General features: G+C 45.2%; 1 protein-coding gene across 1 annotated transcript in view; it reads left to right on the top strand.

Annotated features, from left to right (window-relative positions):
* The first annotated feature begins 255 nt into the window (after nucleotides 1–255).
* The window catches only part of EML3 (EMAP like 3), a 185,708-nt gene continuing 163,766 nt past the window's right edge, over nucleotides 256–22,197 (top strand). The window contains exons 1-3 of the mRNA XM_040409590.1: nucleotides 256–335; nucleotides 1,995–2,129; nucleotides 9,154–9,217. Of these exons, the coding sequence (XP_040265524.1) occupies nucleotides 314–335; nucleotides 1,995–2,129; nucleotides 9,154–9,217 (221 nt within the window). The 5' untranslated portion in view covers nucleotides 256–313. The remainder of the gene's footprint in view (nucleotides 336–1,994; nucleotides 2,130–9,153; nucleotides 9,218–22,197) is intronic.

Raw genomic sequence — 22,197 nt, 5'->3', positions numbered from 1 at the left:
GTTTGCCGTCTCTTCCCCTTCTCTAGCACTCTTTGCCTGAGGACTCCTCCAGTTGTTTGCTCTCGCTCTTTTCTGTGTCAGTGCCCATCTCTTCTGTGGGGAAGTGAGACGCGCTTCCTGAGGGAGGGACAGTCAGAGAGTGGCCTGACAGAGACTGTCTCTGCTAGCGAGAAGGGAGGAACAGAGAGTGCGGGGGAGAGGAAGAACCGCGAAGACTACGGGGCGTGCGGCCACATAAGTGACAGACGGGGCTGCGCTCTAATCTCCCGGGTGATAGGGGCTTCTCTGTGCAGCCAGGGCCGAGGTAACTGGCATGGAGGAGGACCACTCTGCAGGTGAGTAGTGTCGAGGACGGGGGCTGTCTGTAACTTACTCCCTGCTGATGGGAGTAGTAGTAGTGCCACAGCAGCTATGTCTCCAGCACTTAGAGTTGGCACTGAAGGAGTGAGACCATTCTGCCACTCCTAGGAGCCTGTAATCACATGCATTCTTATTAGTAACGGCTTCTTAGAAACCATCTGCCAATTTCAACATCCCTGTACTGTGTCAGTGAATCTGATTATTTCTGTTGACATACAGAGGGTCATTTACTAACAGGGGTCATTTACTAACATATATACGCCACTTTTTGCTGAATATTTGTCGCAGATTGCGATGCAAAAGTTACTTTTTCCCGCTCACGACAGGTCTAAAAAAAGGTGGTGTGTCGTGGGTGGGCCAGGAGGCCCGTCTCATTCATTATTGTTTTAGGCGTAGAAAATGGTCTAAGGGTACTTTCACACTTGTGTTAAAGTTTTCCGGTATTGAGTTCCGTCCTAGGGGCTCAATACCGGAAAAAAACGCTTCAGTTTTATCCCTATGCATTCTGAATGGAGAGCAATCTGTTCAGTGTGCATCAGGATGTCTTCAGTTCAGTCACTCTTACGGTATTTGTCTGGAGAAAATACCGCAGCATGCTGCTGTATTTTCTCCGGCCAAAATTCCGGAACACTTGACAGAATGTCCGGTACCAAATTTTCCGGCAAAACGGATCTGGTTTCCCGGTCTGCATATGCACAGACCTTTAAAAATGTGAAAAATAAATAAATACCGGATCCGTTTTTCCAGATGACACCGGAAAGACGGATCCAGTATTGCAATGCATTTGTGAGACAGGTCCACATCCGGATCTGTCTACAAATGCTATCCGCTTGCGCATGGATTTCCGGATCCGGCAGGCAGTTCTGGCAACAGAACTGCCTGCCGGATCCTCACAACGCAAGTGTGAAAGTACCCTTAATCTACACCAGCAAGGAAGCTGGCTTATATTTAGACAGGCGGGGTATATGTCCCAAGTTATGTTGGGGACCGGCGCCTCTACATAAATTTGCCGCATCGACTGCCAGCTAAAGGGGTATTATAGGGGTATACAACCCCTATAATGCCCGGGCCCCTCACACAGGTTGTACTCATGCTCCCTGGCACCCACGTCCCTTCTGATGCCCGCGTGGCTGCCGCTGCATCTCCCTGCTGCGAGGATCAAAACATCTAGGGGGGAGGGCAGCCAATAGTAGGCCTCGACGGGGACAAGACTCCCTAGCATCACGGTGTCGGGGAGCAAGGTCAGTAGGTAAATAATTTATTTTTTAAATTTATTTTATAATCCATGATTTATTTGTTTGTCAATGTGTGAAAATTGCCCTGGCAGTGAAAGTGTTAATCACCTTCTTTATGGGAGATTGGGTTCATTTGAAAATCCTGGTCTGCACTGAATAATACTAGTTTTTAGTGTATCTCTGTTTATAGACACTTTTACCCTCACCACTTACAATGTAAACCTATCATCTGACATAGAGGAGGGTGTGTAAATGTGATTCACAATGTGAACCAATAACGTATGATGAGTGCAGGAATGTAATATGGCCGCAGGTGTTCAGCGGAGTGACATGCCGGCAGCAGACTAGCACAGCCTGGTATTAGGAGCACCCTGGTAATAGACTTTTCCTATCTTACAGATGAGTGCCTGCCAGCAGGGTGGGAGGTCCGTCTCCAGGCACAGGAAGAAGAAGTCATGTTGTTAAAGTCAGCCTTATGTGATGTCCTGCAAAGGATCCGTAACCTGGAGACTCAGTTGCCTTCTGGACACCTTTGTAAGTAAAGAAATAAATGTGTGTATACATACATATGTATCCCAATATTCCTATTACTTGTATTAGGGCTGCTGCAGAGCTTCTGTTTGAAGATACGACACCCTCTTCCTTTGCTAAAAGCTCTGCAGCATGTTTTCCAGGTGTGGGGACACAGAATGGTATAAGGCTGGACTGAAATACAGCATTTTGCAGTTTTTTAGGCTAAAAATGGTGAGGCCAGATGTTATTTTATAGTCTGTATCAAGTTATTTAAAAGTCTATATATTTTCCTGCCACTAGTCGCAGCATAGTTATGCCCACCCTTCCCCTAGTAGTAACTCCATGTTTTGCAACCAGTCCTTCTCAAAGTAATCATATTTAGGTTTCTCCAGCTCACCTCTCCCCTATTAATCATGGCACGGCTCTATGCCGCCCCCCCCAATGAACACAATAGTCCCAGCAAAATTTGCTCTCACACAGTACTTCCAGCATTATCACCCAGTCTCCCTCCCCGCTTGAGTAGTGATAGCAAAATTTCCTATTCCTTCCGTCTCACAGTCAGAGAAGGACCTTTTCCTCCACACAGTAGTCAGAGAAGGACCTTTTCCTCCACACAGTAGTCAGAGAAGGACCTTTTCCTCCACACAGTAGTCAGAGAAGGACCTTTTCCTCCACACAGTAGTCAGAGAAGGACCTTTTCCTCCACACAGTAGTCAGAGAAGGACCTTTTCCTCCACACAGTAGTCAGAGAAGGACCTTTTCCTCCACACAGTAGTAACGCAGTGAGTCCAGGAGGAGCAGGAGTGGCAGTGGCTCTGGCTGTCACAGTAGCTTTCCTCACTTTTGATTCCTAGGGCTATGCAGTGAAAGGACGGTGCACCCTGTCTTCACCGTGGCACAACTTGATTTTGCGGCTCCTGCCTGTTGGTCGTGATGTTGAGTGTATGTAGAATATCTTACGGACTCCAATGCTCAGCCATGTAGATTTCTGAACTTTGTCTCTTTCTCCCTTTCTTTAGATCATCCAGAGATCAGCGAGTCTCTGTAGTTTTAGTCCAGTTTTATGAAGAATGGAGTACATGAAGTTGTTTCTCACATTTCCTCTAGTAGCTAACTCCAGGCTGGAACTTTATAAACCAGGGATCAGCAATCTTCCGCACTCCACCTGTTGTGAGACTACAACTCTCAGCATGAGAGAGAGAACAGCCAAGCAAGTGTGCATGATGGGAGATGTAGTTTCACAACACCTGGAGTGTTGGAGGTTGCTGACCCCTACTATAGACTTGAGCTAAGGGCAGATCCAGGATCCACACCCAAACTTTCTGTAGGGGTGTCAAAGTTGGTTAACTCCATCACTTCCATCCATAATCATACTGGATATACAAAGCATAAAATGACATTACATACCATCACAAGCATTAAACAGCTCTGGCAATAACAGTACGTTTCCTCTTTCAGTAAGCACAGTCCTGTGTCCACTCTTAGTGGTCACAGCAGGATCTCCTCCAGCCTTTAGACCCCATGTGCTCAACCTCACATGCTTCCAGGATGTGCTCTCTGCTCCTATTGCTGACAGTTTTCTATAGTTAGGGATGTCCCGATACCATTTTTTTAAGACTGAGTACGAGTACCGATACTTTTATTTAAGTACTCACCGATACCAATTACCGATACTAATTTTAACAATAAAATACACACACATGTATTTTCTGACCACTGACCAACCAAAAGGCCCAAAAACAGAACTATAACATTCCAAGGAGACATTATACTGTATGGGGGCAGCCACAAGGAGACGTTATACTGTATGGGGGCAGCCACAAGGAGGCGTTATACTGTATGGGGGGCCACAAGGAGACGTTACACTGTATGGGGGCAGCCACAAGGAGGCGTTATACTGTATGGGGTCAGCCACAAGGAGACGTTACACTGTATGGGGGCAGCCACAAGGAGACGCTATACTGTATGGGGGCAGCCACAAGGAGACGTTATACTGTATGGGGGCAGCTACAAGGAGACGTTACTGTAAGGAGTCAGGACAACAATTTTTGAAGCCCCCCTCCTCAGTATAATAGTCTTGTGGCCATCATACAGTAATGTATATTTCTTCTTGCCCTAATGCCTGCTTTTAGAGATCAATGTGCAGCTTGCAGGCAGGAAGGGAAGGACCAGGGCCATAGAAGACAGACACTATCACCTTTAGAGGGACTCGCTCCTGGCAAACACAGCTCTGCTGCAGTGAATGCAGTGGAGCAGACTGATGTAATTACAATGTATAGTTATTGCAGGGACTCAGAGAATCGTCTGAGAGTTTATTAGTTAAAAGAATCTAATGAGTCAGAGACTGTGTCACCGAGTCCCTGCCAGACTTCCTGCTCTGCTACATGCACCCTGTACACACACAGCTCCACTACATGCTATACTAATAATGCCCCCCCTTCCCCCCGGATGGACTTACAGGGAGCCGCAGAGCAGGAAGCCTGGCAGGGACTCGATGACACGGTCTGTGACTCATTGGATTCTTTTAACTAATAAACTCTCAGACGATTCTCTGAGTCCCTGCACTACGCTCCCTGTGCTGTGAGTCAGTGCTGGCTGCCTCTGATTGGTTGGAGGGCGGGGAGGGGCGGGGCTATCTTCCACTGTAGGCTCCTATTACGCTGCCTGCTGCTGCCTCTGAAGCTGTATCAGCTGTGCGAGATGCAGGGGCAGGCCGCGGACGGACATAGAAGCGGTGCACAGGTATCGGCAGTGGTATCGGGGACATTTGCACGAGTACATGTACTCGTGCAAATGCCCGGTATCGGTACCGATACCGATACTGGTATCGGTATCGGGACATCCCTATCTATAGTTCCCTGCATTGGTCTCCACACTATTCTCATCATTGTCAATATTACATCAGTCTTTATATTGTTATGTGGTTTAATTAGATTACTGCATTGTCTGGGTGCGCATTGAAGGAAACGGCCATTTCTTAGAAAGGTGTCAGTAAAAAAACCAAAAAAAAACTGCTATTAACAAACGGACCGGTTGTGAGAATGTAGCATGAGTTTCAGTGGTTTCATTGTCTGCATTTAACCCTATCAAGACCAGGAGATTTTTATGTTTTTTCGTTTTCATTTTTTACTACCAGCCCTTCCAAAGCCATAACTTTTTTTTTTTTTATCACATAGCCGTATGAGGGCTTGTTTTTAAGCGGGCGTGGTGGGGAAGGGCCAACAGGCCCGTCTCATTTACCATTTTCTACGCCTGTTTTAGACACAGAAAATGGTCTAAATTTAAAACAGCTAAGAAGCGGCAGAGGGTCCACTGAAGTTAACTGCACAGATGCAGCATCTGACCACGGCATCTGAAAGCTTAAATGTATGTGATCTACGTTATGGTTGCTGCACGTGGTTGCAATTTACGTGGGGTGGTCAGGAAGAAGTTAAAGCTGACTTTCACCCTAGTGTTAAAGAGCTCTGGCTGGCAGTTTCAGCAGTGCCGCAGCACTCTGCATCTGACATTGCCGGAAGCTACCTGATGCCGGCCACATTAACTATTATGGGGACTGATGGACATCTGGTCGCAACCCAGCAAATATCGTCACAGCATTTTTTGTCTGGACGATTCTCAGCGTTTTTGCCAGGTTACGCCTGTATCAACACCGATCCACATTATAGTTAATGGGGCTGTCGGGCATTAGGTAGCGTAGCTGGCAATGCCGATTCCAGAGAGCTCCCTGCTGGAACAGCCTTCCGGATCTCTTTAACGTTAGTGTGAAACTAGCCTAAGGCCAGGACACATGTGACAGAAAATCCAGCAGTAAAATCCAATGCCGTTTTTGCTGCAGAAAATGCACAAAAAGCTGCAACAATGTATTACATGCAGTTTTCGGGTGGAGAAAGGGTGAAATCCGCTGTATAAATTGACATACTGCGGATTTCAAACTCGCAATTTCACAGCTTTTCCACATTATTATTATTTTTTTAACACAGCATGTGTACAGCTTTGTTGGTACTGTACAAACGCTGCGGATTTGCCGCACATAAATCCGCAATGCCAGATACGCAGCTAACCAGTCATGTGTGACCCCAAAATTGTTGGATTGGCCTAAATTTGTTGGGCTATTTTCAGGACGAAGTACACTGATTTAGTATACATTAATACAAGACAGTAAGGGGTCTTTCACATGAGCGGATCCCGTGCGTGGAATCCACTGCTTGAAAGAGCGCCAAGCCCCGTTCCGGACAGCAGAGACATGAAGCATTAACATGACTGATAATGCTCTTTACCTCTCTGTGACCTTTTTACTACAACATCACAGTGACAACTTTATCTCACTGTGATTTTGTAGTAAAAAGATTACCCGCACACAAGTTTACCCAGACTGCATCCACTCCTGTGAAAGAGCCCTAAGAGGAAGAGAGCTGTACTATTATAGCAGCACAACAGAACTGCAGTCATGGTAAAAAGGCCTCATGCACACCACCGTAGCAGGTCCGTGCCCATATTGTGGCCCACTAACAGCCCGACATCCATTCAAGTGCAATGCGGAAGATTTGGTGCGATGCGTTACGGAGGCACGGATGTCTGTGCCTCTGCACTTTTTGTTGTGCGGACCGTCGGATGTGGATCACGGACCCCATTCAAGTGATTGGGTCCGCATCCACAGATGGCAGGCACACTGTCGGTGCCCGTGCATTTTTTACCTCAGTTTGCGGTCCGCAGCATGGCTACAGCCGGCATACGGTCGTATGCATGAGGCCAAACACTGCAGAAAACACATGTACAGTATTTGCTGATTTAAGGGTATCTGAACACTAGCATTAAACCTATAATGAGGGACAATGGGGGTAATTTATTAACACCGGCGTTTTAGATGCCATTCTTAATAACGTCCTGTGGTGAAGGTGGATCTGCCGAAGTTTTGTAGAGGTGCAGGCCTCTACATAATGTAGGCGGATCCACCGCAGCTTCTAAGGGAGGGAGCTTGCGTAGATTTAGGCCTCTTTCACACTTGCGTTGTTGGGATCCGGCATGCACTTCCGTTGCCGGAGGTGCCTGCCGGATCCGGAAAAACGCAAGTGTACTGAAAGCATTTGAAGACGGAACCGTCTTCCAAATGCTTTCAGTGTTACTATGGCACCCAGGACGCTATTAAAGTCCTGGTTGCCATAGTAGGAGCGGGGAGCGGGGGAGAGGTATACTTACAGTCCGTGCGGCTCCCGGGGCGCTCCAGAATGACGTCAGAGCGCCCCATGCGCATGGATGACGTGATCACATGGATCACGTGATCCATGCGCTTGGGGCGCCCTGACGTCACTCTGGAGCGCCCGGGGAGCCGCACGGACGGTAAGTACACTGCTCCCCCGCTCCCCACTACACTTACCATGGCTGTCAGGACTTTAGCGTCCCGGCAGCCATGGTAACCACTCTGAAAAAGCTAAATGTCGGCTCCGGCAATGCGCCGAAACGACGTTTAGCTTAAGGCCGGATCCGGATCAATGCCTTCCAATGGGCATTAATTCCGGATCCGGCCTTGCGGCAAGTGTTCCGGATTTTTGGCCGGAGCAAAAAGCGCAGCATGCTGCGGTATTTTCTCCGGCCAACAAACGTTCCGTACCGGAACTGAAGACATCCTGATGCATCCTGAACGGATTACTCTCCATTCAGAATGCATTAGGATAATCCTGATCAGGATTCTTCCGGCATAGAGCCCCGACAACGGAACTCTATGCCGGAAGACAATAACGCAGGTGTGAAAGAGCCCTTAGACTATATTCTATGCCTTAAACAGGCTTAAAAAATGATGAATAAGACGTGACTCCCAGCCCGTCACCTTTCCCTGCCTATTCCACTCCCACTTTTGTAGACCTGGCATGAGCCCAAATATGCCTAATTTATACATGTTTCTGTAAGTAAATGACCCCAAATGTGTATATGACAACACTATGATATGTGATTAAAGAGGACATTTCAGCGGTCTGGACATACTTTCATCTCCATTTGCCAATAACTCTTGTGGAACACCTAAAGGGTTAACAACGTTTGAAAAATCTGTTTTGAATACCTTGAGGGGTGTAGTTTCTTAGATGGGGCCACTTTTATGGAGTTTCTACTCTAGGGTTGCATCAGGGGGGCTTCAAATGGGACATGGTGTCAAAAAAAACAGTCCAGCAAAACCTGCCTTCCAAAAACCGTATGGCATTCCTTTCCGTCTGCGCCCTGCCCTGTGCCCGTACAGCGGTTTACGACCACATATGGGGTGTTTCTGTAAACTACAGTATCAGAACCATAAATATTGAGTTTTGTTTGGCTGTTAACCCTTGCTTTGTAACTGGAAAAAAATTATTAAAATGGAAAATCTGCCCAAAAAGTTAAATTTTGAAATTGTATCTCTATTTTCAAATAATTCTTGTGGAACACCTAAAGGGTTAACAAAGTTTGTAAAATCAGTTTTGAATACCTTGAGGGGTGTAGTTTATAGAATGGGGTAATTTTTGGGTGGTTTCTATTACGTAGGCCTCGCAAAGTGACCTCAGACCTGAACTGTCCCTAAAAATTGGGTTTTTAAAAATTTCTGAAAAATTGCAAGATTTGCTTCTAAACCTCTAAGCCTTGTAACATCCCCAAAAAATAAAATATCATTCCCAAAATGATCCAAACATGAAGTAGACATATGGGGAATGTAAAGTAATAACTCGTTTTGGAGGTATTACTATGTATTATAGAAGTAGAGAAATTGAAACTTGGAAATTTTCAATTTTTTACAAATTTTTGGTAAATTTTGTATTTTTTTATAAATAAAAATTAATTTTTTTTACTTCATTTTACCAGTGTCATGAAGTACAATATGTGCCGAAAAAACTATCTCAGAATGGCCTGAATAAGTCAAAGCGTTTTAAAGTTATCAACACTTAATGTGACACTGGTCAGATTTGCAAAAAATGGCCTGGTCCTTAAGGTGAAATAAGGCTGTTTCCCAAAGGGGTTAAATACATAAAATGTTTTTTACGTGTTCTTAGATGCCATTATGGTTAAGTTGTTTTCACTTTTGCAGGTGACTACTCCTCCTCCATTGTGCCACCTGTCAGTAATGTCATTTCACCGCTCAAAGCTATAAGGTAGCAATATATTTACTTTTACATTTATGCAATGCATCATTTCTTTCTTTCTTGTCGTTGTTTTATGTTCTAGAGTAACGTGAAGATAATGTGTCAACACATTTTTGTGTTCATATGTCCAAATAAGAGATTTTAGCAGATATCCAGAAATTGGAATTAAAAGAGCAATCTGCAGAGTCTCAATTCTATGATTGCAGGCAGCCAGTGGTATAAACAATGTATTGTAAGGGGTTGCTCTCTCAAGCAGGGCAGCGGTGACAGATTTGTTTGCAGACAACAGGATTAAAGTTCAAATTGATGCTTTATTTTATGACACTCTGGCAATTTACAGGCAACCCCAGTTATAATTCCCTAGGTACGGTGAAGTTCCAGCACCACAAAACAAAAGTCATACAAAATAAACTCCTGCCCGTCTGGGCTCTAACTAATACAGATTAGTGTCTAGCTCACCTATTGAGCGCAGGTCACACACAGAGAACCCGGCGTCTCTAGCCAGCAAGGCAGCCAGCTTCCTAGACTTCTTCCACGCATAACTCTCCCTGACTGACAGCCTGGGATGTGCTTTTATTTTCCCCTAACGATCCCAGCTGGTTACACCAGGGGATCCCTCAGGATAGGGGAAAACCTGCCCTGGAATGAGAGTGGACTGGGGAGGTCCCACTACTAAACCTACCTTCCCAGTCCAAATAAAATCCAGCCCTTGAACTTCTAACAAAACTGTCTCAGCAAGCTACACATTGCTCAAACTAGGGTTGGGCGATATACCGGTATCACGATATACTGCGGTATTAAAAAAACTGCGATATGGCGATATCGCTGTTTCCTAATTACCGCAGTATTTTGTGACGTCATAGAAGCGGTCATGTGCACTGACCGCCTCTAAATCTGCGGCCGCGGCCGCCCGCCCCAGTATGAACTGATACTGGTCATTTGCAGAGTACTTGTACTCGTGCAAATGTCCCCGATACCTGCTGGCCGCTTGCGGCTGCGCTCTTAGCAGTTCGGCGTGGGGGAAGGAATTCTGTGACTAGCATTCCCGGCACCCGACCTCTGAGAGGACGCTGTGATCCGCGCAATTAACCCCTCAGGTGTGGCACCTGAGGGGTTAATTGCGCGGATCACAGCGTCCTCTCAGAGGTCGGGTGCCGGTAATGTTCTTCAGTCTCTGCATGTTAGTGGGCAGTGAGCAGCATGTTAGTGAGCAGCATTATACTCACGTGCGCCGTGGCCGCCGGGCGCTCCTTTTTCTCATAGGTCTGTGCGGCGCATTGCTAATGCTATAAGCATTAGCAATGCGCCGCAATGACAGAAGAAGGAGCGACCGGCGGCCACGGCGCACGTGAGTATAATGCTGCTCACTAACATACCATAGCAGCCAGGACTTCAGTAGCGTCCTGGCTGCCATGGTAACCGATCGGAGCCCCAGCATTACACTGCTGGGACTCTGATCGGAACTGCCCACTGCCACCAATGATGGGAGGGGAGGGGGACCCTGTGGCCACTGCCACCAATGATTAATACTGGGGAGGGAGGGGGGTGGGAGGGCACTGCCCACTGTCACCAATGATGGGGGGGGAGGGGGACCCTGTGGCCACTGCCACCAATGATTAATACTAGGGGGGGGGGGTTGAGTTACCAGAGGGGGCTGATAAGAGGGAGAGGCTGGGGGGCACATGAGAGGCTGGGGGGCTGATCAGAGGCTGGGGGCTGAATTAACCCTGTAATGTTTTTGTTGTTACTAGAAGTCAATTGACTAGTTACAGATACCCGAAATGGTGAAAAATGACATATAAAAGTATAACAATTAACGTCTCCTTGTGGCTGCCTGGCTGCCCCCATACAGTATAACGTCTAATTGTGGCTGCCCATACAGTATAACGTCTCCTTGTGGCTGCTCCATACAGTAGTGTCTCCTTGTGGCTGCCCCATACAGTATAACGTCTCCTTGTGGCTGCCCCCATACAGTGTAACGTTTCCTTGTGGCCGCCCCATACAGTATAATGTCTCCTTGTGGCTGCCCCATACAGTAGTGTCTCCTTGTGGCCGCCCCATACAGTATAACGTCTCCTTGTGGCTGCCCCATACAGTATAACGTCTCCTTGTGGCTGCCCCATACAGTAGTGTCTCCTTGTGGCCGCCCCATACAGTATAACGTCACTCTGAGAGACAGAATAAAAAATAATAATTCAGGAAATCACATTGTATGATTTCTTTAAGAATTTATTTGTCTTGCACTGCTGAACATAAGTATTTGAACACCTGAAAAAATCTGTGTTAACCTCTTAAGGACCCTGGGATTTTCCATTTTAGAGTTTTCATTTTTCATTCACCGCCTTCCCATAGTCCTAACATTTTTAATTTTCCATTCACATAGTCTTATGAGGGCCATTTTCTTGCGGGACAAGTTGTACTTTCTAATGGTACCATTTACAGCTGCATACCATGTAGTAGGGAGCTGGAAATAAATTCCAAATGTGGTAGAATTGGGGAAAAACTCAATTCTGATAAAGTTTGTACACTATATGGTAAAATTGACCTGTAATCTTCATTCTTCAGGTCAGTACGGTTCCAACGATACCAGACTTGTATAATTTTTCTTGCGTTTTAATACTGAAAAAAAACTTAGAACCTCTGTACGGGGCTGTGTGAGGGCTCATTTTTTGCGGGACGATCTGTTCTTTTCAGTGATGCCTATTTTAAAGGGTTTCTACCACTTCGTTTTCACATAATTAGCTTTCAGACACTAGCGATCCGCTAGTGTCTGCTCTACCAAACCATCCTAATATAATTGCTTTTGGTGCAGCCGTTTCGCTAAAAAAAGAACTTATATTGATATGCTAATGAGCCTCTAGGTGCTATGGGGGCGTCATTAGCACCTAGAGGCTCGGTCTACCTTCACAAAATGCCGCCGCCCAGCGCGTCCCTCCAGCCCGCCCATCTCCTCCGGAATGCGATCCTCCCTGTGAGCCAGCGGACGAATTCTCGCGCATGCGCCGTGCGCGTCTGTATTCGGCGCATGCGCAGTGAATGTCTGACGCTTCCCTGCTCAGACATCTCCACTGCGCCTGCGCCGATGAAGTCATAGTGCTCCGAGGAACAGGCGCAGTGGAGATGTCTGTGCAGAAAGCGGTCAGACATTCACTGCGCATGCGCCGAATACAGACGCGCACGGCGCATGCGCGAGAATTCGTCCGCTGGCTCACAGGGAGGATCGCATTCCGGAGATGGGCGGGCTGGAAGGACGCGCTGGGCGGCGGCATTTTGTGAAGGTAGACCGAGCCTCTAGATGCTAATGACGCCCCCATAGCACCTAGAGGCTCATTAGCATATCAATATAAGTTCTTTTTTTAGCGAAACGGCTGCACCAAAAGCTATTATATTAGGATTGTTTGGTAGAGCAGACACTAGCGGATCGCTAGTGTCTGAAAGCTAATTATGTGAAAACGAAGTGGTAGAAACCCTTTAAGGCTACTTTCACACTTGCGTTGTTCTTTTCCGGCATAGAGTTCCGTCACAGGGGCTCTATACCGGAAAAGAACTGATCAGGCATATCCCCATGCATTCTGAATGGAGAGTAATCCGTTCAGTTTGCATCAGGATGTCTTCAGTTCAGTCGTTTTGACTGATCAGGCAAAAGAGAAAACCGCAGCATGCTACGCTTTTCTCTCCGGCGAAAAAAACTGAAGACTTGCCTGAACGCCGGATCCGGCATTTTTTCCCCATAAAAATGAATTAGCGCCGGATCCGGCATTCAGAATACCGGAATGCCGGTTCAGTCGTTCCGGCATGCGCAGATCGGTAAAAATGTGAAAAAATGTACAAGACGGATCCGTCGGTCCGCATGACAAGCGGAGAGACGGATCCGTCCTTGCAATGCATTTGTGAGACGGATCCGCACCCGGATCCATCTCACAAATGCTTTCAGTCAGCGGCAGATCGGCGGATCCGGCGGGCAGTTCCGACGACGGAACTGCCCGCCGGATCACACTGCCGCAAGTGTGAAAGTAGCCTAAGTGTGTGCAACTTTTTTATCACTTTTTATAAAAAAATTATTGGGTAGTCGAAGTGCTAAAAAATTGCAAATTGGCTGTTTTTATTTTTCCCTGCTACGCCATTTGCCGTATGCCATTAATATTGTTATATTTTAATAGTATGGGCATTTTCGCACGCGCCGATGCCCATGATGTTTAATTGTTTTATTGGTTAAGTATTAAGTATTTTTATGACAATAACTGGCAATTTGATTTCCCATAGTATTCAGTGATGGCTAAATAGCCATCATTGAAGACTTAATTTGCACTATATCAATACAAGGCTGCCACGTAGTGGCCTGTATTGATATATACATCTATACTCTGAAGCCTGCTTGAGGCTTCGGTCAATTAGCGCAAGGTAACAGATTCCCCGATCTCAGCCGGGGAAAGCTGTTACTGGACCGGAAGAGCGCGACTTCCGGTTTCCGGTCTGCGCAGATGCCATGGTCACATTTGACCACGGCATCTGAAAGGTAAGATGTATGCGATCAGCTTTAGGCTACAAAAATGTTGTTTTGGTCCGCATCCGAGCCACAGTTTTTGCAGCTTGGGTGCGGACCCATTCACTTCAATGGGGCCGCAAAAGATGCAAACAACACTCCTTGTGCTGTCCGCATCCGTTGCTTCGTTCTGTGGTCCGCAAAAAATATATAACCTGGCAGTTATATTAATGGCTGTCCATGCTGTTCCGCAAATTGCGGAACGCACGCGGACGCCATCCGTGTTTTGTGGATACGCAATTTGCAGACTGCAAAACGCACAACGGTCGTGTGCCTGTAGCCTTATACATATTTAAAATAGCAGAGACCTCGCGGCTAAGGCGCCTGCTGCACGCTCGAGCGGGTGCCATGTTTAGGGATCAGTACAGCTATGTCATGGGTCCTTAAAGGGTTAATATTTGGTACAGAAGCCTTTGTTTGCAATTACAGAGGTCAAACATTTCCTGTAGTTCTTGACCAGGTTTGCACACACTGCAACAGGGATTTTGGCCCACTCCTCCACACAGATCTCCTCTAGATCGGTCAGGTTTCGGGGCTGTCGCTGAGCGAGCAACACAGAGTTTCAGCTCCCTCCAAAGATGTTCTATTGGATTTAGGTCTGGAGACTGGCTAGGCCACTCCAGAACCTTAATATGCTTCTTATGGAGCCACTCTTTGGTTATCCTGGCTGTGTGCTTCGTGTCGTTGTCATGTTGGAAGACCCAGCCACGACCCATCTTCAATGCTCTGAGGGAAAGAGGTTGTTGCTCAGAATCTCACAATAAATGGCCCCATTCATCCTCTCCTTAATACAGTGCAGTCGTCCTGTCCCCTTCGCAGAAAAGCACCCCCAAAGCATGATGTTACCACCACCATGCTTCACAGTAGTGATCGTGTTCTTGGGATGCAACTCATCCTCCTTTTTCCTCCAAACACGACGAGTGAAGTTTTGACCATACTTTGGTCTCATCTGACCACATGACTCTGGATCATCCAGATGGTCATTGGCAAACTTCAGACGGGCCTGGAAATGTGATGACTTGAGCAGGGGAACCTTCAGTGCATTGCATGATTTGAAACCATGATGGCGTAGTGTTCTACCGACAGTGACCTTTGAAACTGTGGTCACAGCTCTCTTCATGTCATTGACCAGCTCCTCCCTTGTAGTTCTGGGCGCCGCTGATTCCTCACCTTTCTTATCATCAGTGATACCCCACAAGGTGAGATTTTGCATGGAGCCCCAGTCCGAGTGAGACTGACAGTCGTCTTTAGCATCTTCCATTTTCTAACACTTGCTCCAACAGTTGCTCTATTTTGACCAAGCTGCTTGGCAATTGCCCCGTAGCCCTTTCCAGCCTTGTGGAGGTCCACAATTTTGTCTCTGGTGTCTTTTGACTGCTCTTTGGTCTTGCCCATGGTAGTAGTTGGCGTCTGACTGACTGTGGGGTGGACAGGTGTCTTTAAAGAGCTCAGACAGGTGCTACTATGTTAGATTAATGAGTGGAGTAGAGGTGGACTTTTTAAATGCACAGTAACAGGTCTTTGAGAGACAGAATTCTTGCTGTTTCTCAGGTGTTCAAATACTTATGTTCAGCAGTGCAAGACAAATTATTTAACCACTTGCCGCACACGTAACGCCGATAGGCGTCCGGGCGGCGGCTCTCTCAGGGCTCAGCGACGCCTATTGGCGTCATCTCGCGTGAGCCGAGATTTCCTGTGAACGCGCGCTCATAGGAGCGCGCATTCACAGGATCGCGAAGTAAACAAGTTGAACTACAGCGTGCCAGCAGCGATCATTCGCTGGCAGGCTGTAGATGCGATATTTTTAACATCAGAAAGGTATATTAGACGCTGTATTGTTAACAGCGTCTGATATACCTGCTACCTGGTCCTCTGATGGTCCCTTTTGCTTGGATCGACCACCAGAGGACACAGGCAGCTCTGTAAGTAGCACCAAGCACCACACTACACACACCCCATATAGACTCCCTGATCACCACATGTCATTGATCACCCCCCTGTAAGGCTCCATTCAGATGTCCGTATGTGTTTTGCGGATCCGCAATGTGCTTTCCACATTTTGCGGATCCGCACATTGCCAGAACTATATAGAAAATGCCTTTTCTTGTCCGCAATTGCGGACAAGAATAGGACATGTTCTATATTTTTGCGGTGCGGAAGTGCGGACCCGGACGTGCAGATCCGCAATTCCGGATCCGAGCGGGACAAAGTCTGTCCCCATAGAAATGAATGGGTCCGCAATTCCATTCCGCAGAATGCGGAACAGAATTGCGGATGTGTGAATGGGGCCTAGGGGTCCCTTATCACCGCCAGTTAGTTAGCTACTTGTTAGGTAGTTAGCGCCAGGCCCCAGCCCACCGCACCGCCGTCATTGATTAGCGTAATCGCTGTCGCTAATCAGCACTAGTACTATATAGTATCTGTAAGTGATCAAGACTGATCGCAATCAGATCTATATCAGTACATTAGGGTGACCTTAGGCTCTACAAAAAACGCAGTGTTCGCCCAATCAGGCCTGATCTTGTGCGCACACTTGCGTTCAGTCCGCCCCACCGCAGTGACAGAATTAAATTTTTTCTGATCACTGCAAAAACACTGTAAAATCGCTGCGGCGCTATAAAGATCACTTTTGAGCTTTTTGGATCTTTATTAGCGATCGCAGAGATTTTTTCATCCACATTGATCGATGCGAATGAAGAAATCTGTGCCGTTCATTTTTTCTTTCAGCCCAGAGGCTGAACGGAAAAAAAAATCTCATTACCTGTATGCTCAATATAAGGCCTCATGCACACGACCGTGCCGTTTTTTGCGGTACGCAAAACGCGGATCCGCAAAAAACGGAAGGCGCCCGTGTTGACTTCCGCAATTTGCGGAACGGAACGGGCGCTGGCAATATAAATGCCTATTCTTGTCCGCAAAGCGCGGACAAGAATAGGACATGTTATATTTTTTTAGCGGGGCCGCGGAATGGAGCCACGGATGCGGACAGCACACAAAGTGCTGTCCGCATCTTTTGCGGCCCCATTGAAATGAATGGGTCCGCATCCGAGTCGCTCGGATGCGGACCCAAACAACGGTCGTGTGCATGAGGCCTAAGGAGAATAGCAGAAACTCCTAATGCTGGCCATATATGTAATGATTGCGGAGACCCTCAAATGCCAGGGCAGTACAAACACCCACAAATGACCCCATTTTGGAAAGAAGACACCCCAAGGTATTCGCTGAGGGGCATATTGAGTCCATGAAAGATTGAACTTTTTGTCACAAGTTAGCGGAAAGGGAGACTTTGTGAGAAAAAAAAAAAAAAAAAACAATTTCAGCTAACTTGTGCCAAAAAAAAAATCTTCTATGAACTCGCCATGCCCCTCACGTAATACCTTGGGGTGTCTTCTTTCCAAAATGGGGTCACATGTGGGGTATTTATACTGCCCTGGCATTTAAGGGCCCTAAAGCGTGAGAAGAAGTCTGAAATCCAAATGCCTAAAAATGCCCTCCTAAAAGGTACTCGTTGGACTTTCGGCCCCTTTGCGCATCTTGGCTGCAAAAAAGTGTCACACATGTGGTATCGCCGTACTCAGGAGAAGTAGGGCAATGTGTTTTGGGGTGTATTTTTACATATACCCATGCTGGGTGAGAGAAATATCTCTGTAAATTGACAACTTTGTATAAAAAAAATTAAAAAGTTGTCATTTACAGAGATATTTCTCACACACAGTATGGGTATATGTAAAAATACACCCCAAAAACACATTGCCCTACTTCTTCTGAGTACGGCGATACCACATGTGTGACACTTTTTTGCAGCCTAGGTGCGCAAAGGGGCCCAAATTCCAATGAGTACTTTTAGGATTTCACAGGGCATTTTTACGCATTTGGATTCCAAACTACTTCTCACGCTTTAGGGCCCCTACAATGCCAGGGCAGTATAAATACCCCACAAGTGACCCCATTTTAGAAAGAAGACACCCCAAGGTATTCCGTGAGGGGTATGGTGAGTGTAACGGAACGCCTAGCACCCCGACCGGGTACCTCCGTCGATAGTTGCTCCTAGTGCTTCCAGAGGACTCCAAGCACTCCACTAGACACCGTCAGCACTGCAGACCCCATGAACCGCCGAAGCTTGGTGGAGGTCTCGCCGTCTCCTACCCACCCTGGACCTACGACAAGGCTCCAGGCTCCAGGGGGTGAACCTCTCCTAAATCCAGAGACAGGAACCAGGAGCAAGCTCTTACAAGAGCTTATACTCAGGGGAGTATTATGATATAGCAATCCCCAAGAGTGTAGTTATCCCATGAGCCAAACATGAGCCAAGACTTCATGAAGGTATAAAACAGGAACTCTCTTTATTTTAACACACAAGCATTTTATACACATCTTCCAACAAAGTTACCACCCCAGGGTTTTGTAAAAACAGCCAATCACCACGTACAATACACTCAGACACTCCCACACAAAATTCTCCCCTCTGTCCGTGATAGAATTACCTCACACTGGGTTGATGCAATCATCACAGGCAAGCAAATACACAATATCCTCTGTCCTGGAGAGAACCAAGAAGTAATTCAATTATCTCTCAGGACAAAGGACATCGCCAATACACACAGAGAGACAATGGAACAGACCTCCCTACTCAACGTATACAATGTCCCACCCTTTTCAATACACATAGACATTTAACATCCCAAAATGGCACGAATTAGACCAGGGTTCAAGTTAGTCCAAGTCCTTTGTGAACAAATGAGGCCTGGCTGATGAGAGGGCCCATAATCCTGGGGCAAGAGGCTAGTAAACAGGCCTCTCCAAAACCCAGTTCCGAGGTTGGTTTCGCCACAGTGAGTTCATGTAAAATTTTATTTTTTGTCACAAGTTAGTGGAATATGAGACTTTGTCAGAAAAAAATAAAATTTCCGCTAACTTGTGCCAAACAAAATCTTCTATAAACTCGCCATGCCCCTCACGGGCACCTTGGGGTGTCTTCTTTCCAAAATGCGGTCACTTGTGGCATATTTATACTGCCCTGGCATTTTAGGGGCCCTAAAGCGTGAGAAGTAGTTTGGAATCCAAATGCGTAAAAATGCCCTGTGAAATCCTAAAGGTACGCATTGGAATTTGGGCCCCTTTGTGCACCTAGGCTGCGAAAAAGTGTCACACATGTGGTATCGCTGTACTCAGAAGAAGTAGGGCAATGTATTTTGTGGTGTATTTTTACATATACCCATACTGTGTGTGAGAAATATCTGTAAATGCCAACTTTTTTATTTTTTTTATACAAAGTTGTCAATTTACAGAGATATTTCTCTCACCCCAAAACACATTGCCCTACTTCTCCTGAGTACGGCGATACCACATGTGTGACACTTTTTTGCAGGCTAGGTGCGTAAAGGGGCCGAAAGTCCAACGAGTACCTTTAGGCTTTACAGGGTTGCTCGCAATTTAGCCCCGCCCAAAATGCCAGAACAGTAAACACACCCAACAAATGACCCCATTTCGGAAAGTAGACACCCTAAGGTATTCACTGAGGGGCATAGTGAGTCCGTGGGTGATTTTTTTATTTTTTTTGCCAGAAATGGAAACTTTATTATTATTTATTTTATTTTTTTCTCAGAAAGTGTCATTTTCCGCTAACTTGTGAAAAATAATTAAATCCTACATGAACTCACCATGCCCCTCTGCGAATACTTTGGGGTGTCTTCTTTCTAAAATGGGGTCATTTGGAGGGTATTTATACTATCCTGGCATTCTAGCACCTCAAGAAACATGACAGGTGCTCAGAAAGTCAGAGCTGCTTCAAAATGCGGAAATTCACATTTTTGTACCATAGGTTGTAAACGCTATAACTTTTGCGCAAACCAATAAATATATACTTATTGGATTTTTTTTAATCAAAGACATGTAGCACATTAAATTCTGACACAAACTTGTATAGAAATGTACTTATATTTGAACAATTTTACCAGAAAAAGTTAAAAATACACCTTTTTTGAGAAAATTGCGGTCTATTTTGATTAATATCACAAAAAATTAAAAATGTCAGCGGCAATCGAATACCACCAAAAGAAAGCTGTATTTGTGAGAAGAAAAGGAGGTAAAATTAATTTGGGTGCCAAGTTGCATGACCGAGCAATAAACCGTTAAAGTTGTGAAGTGCCGATTTGTAAAAAAGGGCCTGGTCACTAGGGGGGTATAAACCTGTGGTCCTTAAGTGGTTAAAAATCATACAATGTGATTTCCTGATTTTTTTTTTTATTTTTTTTTATTCGGTCTCTCAGAATGGGAATGCACCTACAATGTGAATTTCAGAACCCTCCATGATTTCTAAGTGGGAGAACTTGCAAAATCGCAGGGTGTTCAAATACTTCTGTTCCTCACTGTACATACAGTACATGCATAGATTTTGACTTTCTTTTATTTTTCTTTCTATGGAGCTGTGTTAGTGCTTGATTTTTGTGGAAACATTTGTTAGGAACACATTGGTATAATTTTGGGGTATAAAAAACTTTTTGATAGCTCTTAATTCAGTTTTTTTGGATGTGGATATGCAACCCCCCCAGGAATTCTGGCATTATTATATTATTTTTTTTGTGGTGTTCACCTAGCAGGATAAATTAAGTGATAATTGTTATTTTATGGTAAGTATGAGTTAGCATGTTTTACCTTTATTTATAAAAAATCCAAAATTTATGAAAAATTTTGAAAAATTCAGTATTTTCTAAATTTGAATTTCTCTGCTTTTAAGACAGATAGTGATACTTCATAAAATAGTTTTTAACATTCACCATATGTCTACTTTATGCTGGCATCATTTTGGTAATGTTATTTTACTTTTTTTTAGAAGGTTTAGAATTTTAGAAGCAATTTTTGACATTTTCAATACAATTTCTCAAATCAGTTTTTATAGACCACCCATAAATAGTTTGTAGTCACCCTCAAACTATTGAAAACTGATTTTAGAAATGTTGTTATCCCTTTAGGTATACCAAAGGAATTAAAGCAAAATGGACGATTTCTAAATTTTCTATTTTTTTTCCCGATTTTTTTTTTTTTTCCAATTTAATCTATTTTTCGTATAACACATAAAGAGTTAAATAGAAAACAAACATCAATATTTATTACCCTGATTCTGCAATTTACATAAATATCCCATCTACAGTCTTTAATTGCTGTATGGGCACATAGCAGTGCTCAGAAGGTAAGGAGCCCCATATGGTTTTTGGAGGGCAGAATTTGCATTTGAAGAGACTCTGAGGTGGAAAACCCCCAAAAGTGACCACATTTTGGAAACTATCCGCCCATGGAATTTTTAAGGGGTTTAGTGAGCACTTTGACCCAACAGGTCACTTGGCTGTGAAAATTAAAATTAATATTTTTTTTTTTTTTTTACAAGAAACTGGTGCTTTAGACCCAAACTTTCTTTTTCACAAGGAATAATGGGAGAATATTACCACACAATTTGCTACCCATTTTCTCCTGAATACAATAACACATTTGTGGTTGTAAACGGCTGTTTGGGCATATGCCAGGGCTTAGAAGGGAAGGAGCGGCAATTTGAAAAGAAAGAGCCATAACTTTTTTATTTTTTGTTGACTTTGCTGTGTGAGGGCTTTTTTGTTGCAGAGCAAGCTGTAGTTTTTATTGGTACTGTTTGGGGGTACATTTGGTTTCTCATCTCATTTCTTGGGAGGTGAGGTAGAGAAAAATTTAAATTCTATCAGTTTTTTAATTTCACATCTGGTATACACTCACCTAAAGAATTATTAGGAACACCATGCTAATACGGTGTTGGACCCCCTTTTGCCTTCAGAACTGCCTTAATTCTACGTGGCATTGATTCAACAAGGTGCTGATAGCATTCTTTAGAAATGTTGGCCCATATTGATAGGATAGCATCTTGCAGTTGATGGAGATTTGAGGGATGCACATCTAGGGCACGAAGCTCCCGTTCCACCACATCCCAAAGATGCTCTATTGGGTTGAGATCTGGTGACTGTGTGGGCCATTTTAGCACAGTGAACTCATTGTCATGTTCAAGAAACCAATTTGAAATGATTCAAGCTTTGTGACATGGTGCATTATCCTGCTGGAAGTAGCCATCAGAGGATGGATACATGTTCTCATTCTGTTTACGCCAAATTTGGACTCTACCATTTGAATGTCTCAACAGAAATCGAGACTCATCAGACCAGGCAAAATTTTTCCAGTCTTCAACAGTCCAATTTTGGTGAGCTCGTGCAAATTGTAGCCTCTTTTTCCTATTTGTAGTGGAGATGAGTGGTACAGGGTGGGGTCTTCTGCTGTTGTAGCCCATCCGCCTCAAGGTTGTGCGTATTGTGGCTTCACAAATGCTTTGCTGCATACCTCGGTTGTAACGAGTGGTTATTTCAGTCAACATTGCTCTTCTATCAGCTTGAATCAGTCGGCCCATTCTCCTCTGACCTCTAGCATCCAC

Source organism: Bufo bufo, chromosome 10, assembly GCF_905171765.1.
Source record: "Bufo bufo chromosome 10, aBufBuf1.1, whole genome shotgun sequence".
NCBI lineage: Eukaryota > Metazoa > Chordata > Amphibia > Anura > Bufonidae > Bufo > Bufo bufo.
The sequence above is the reverse complement of the archived record's forward strand: the minus strand, read 5'-3'. Positions and strand labels throughout refer to the sequence as shown.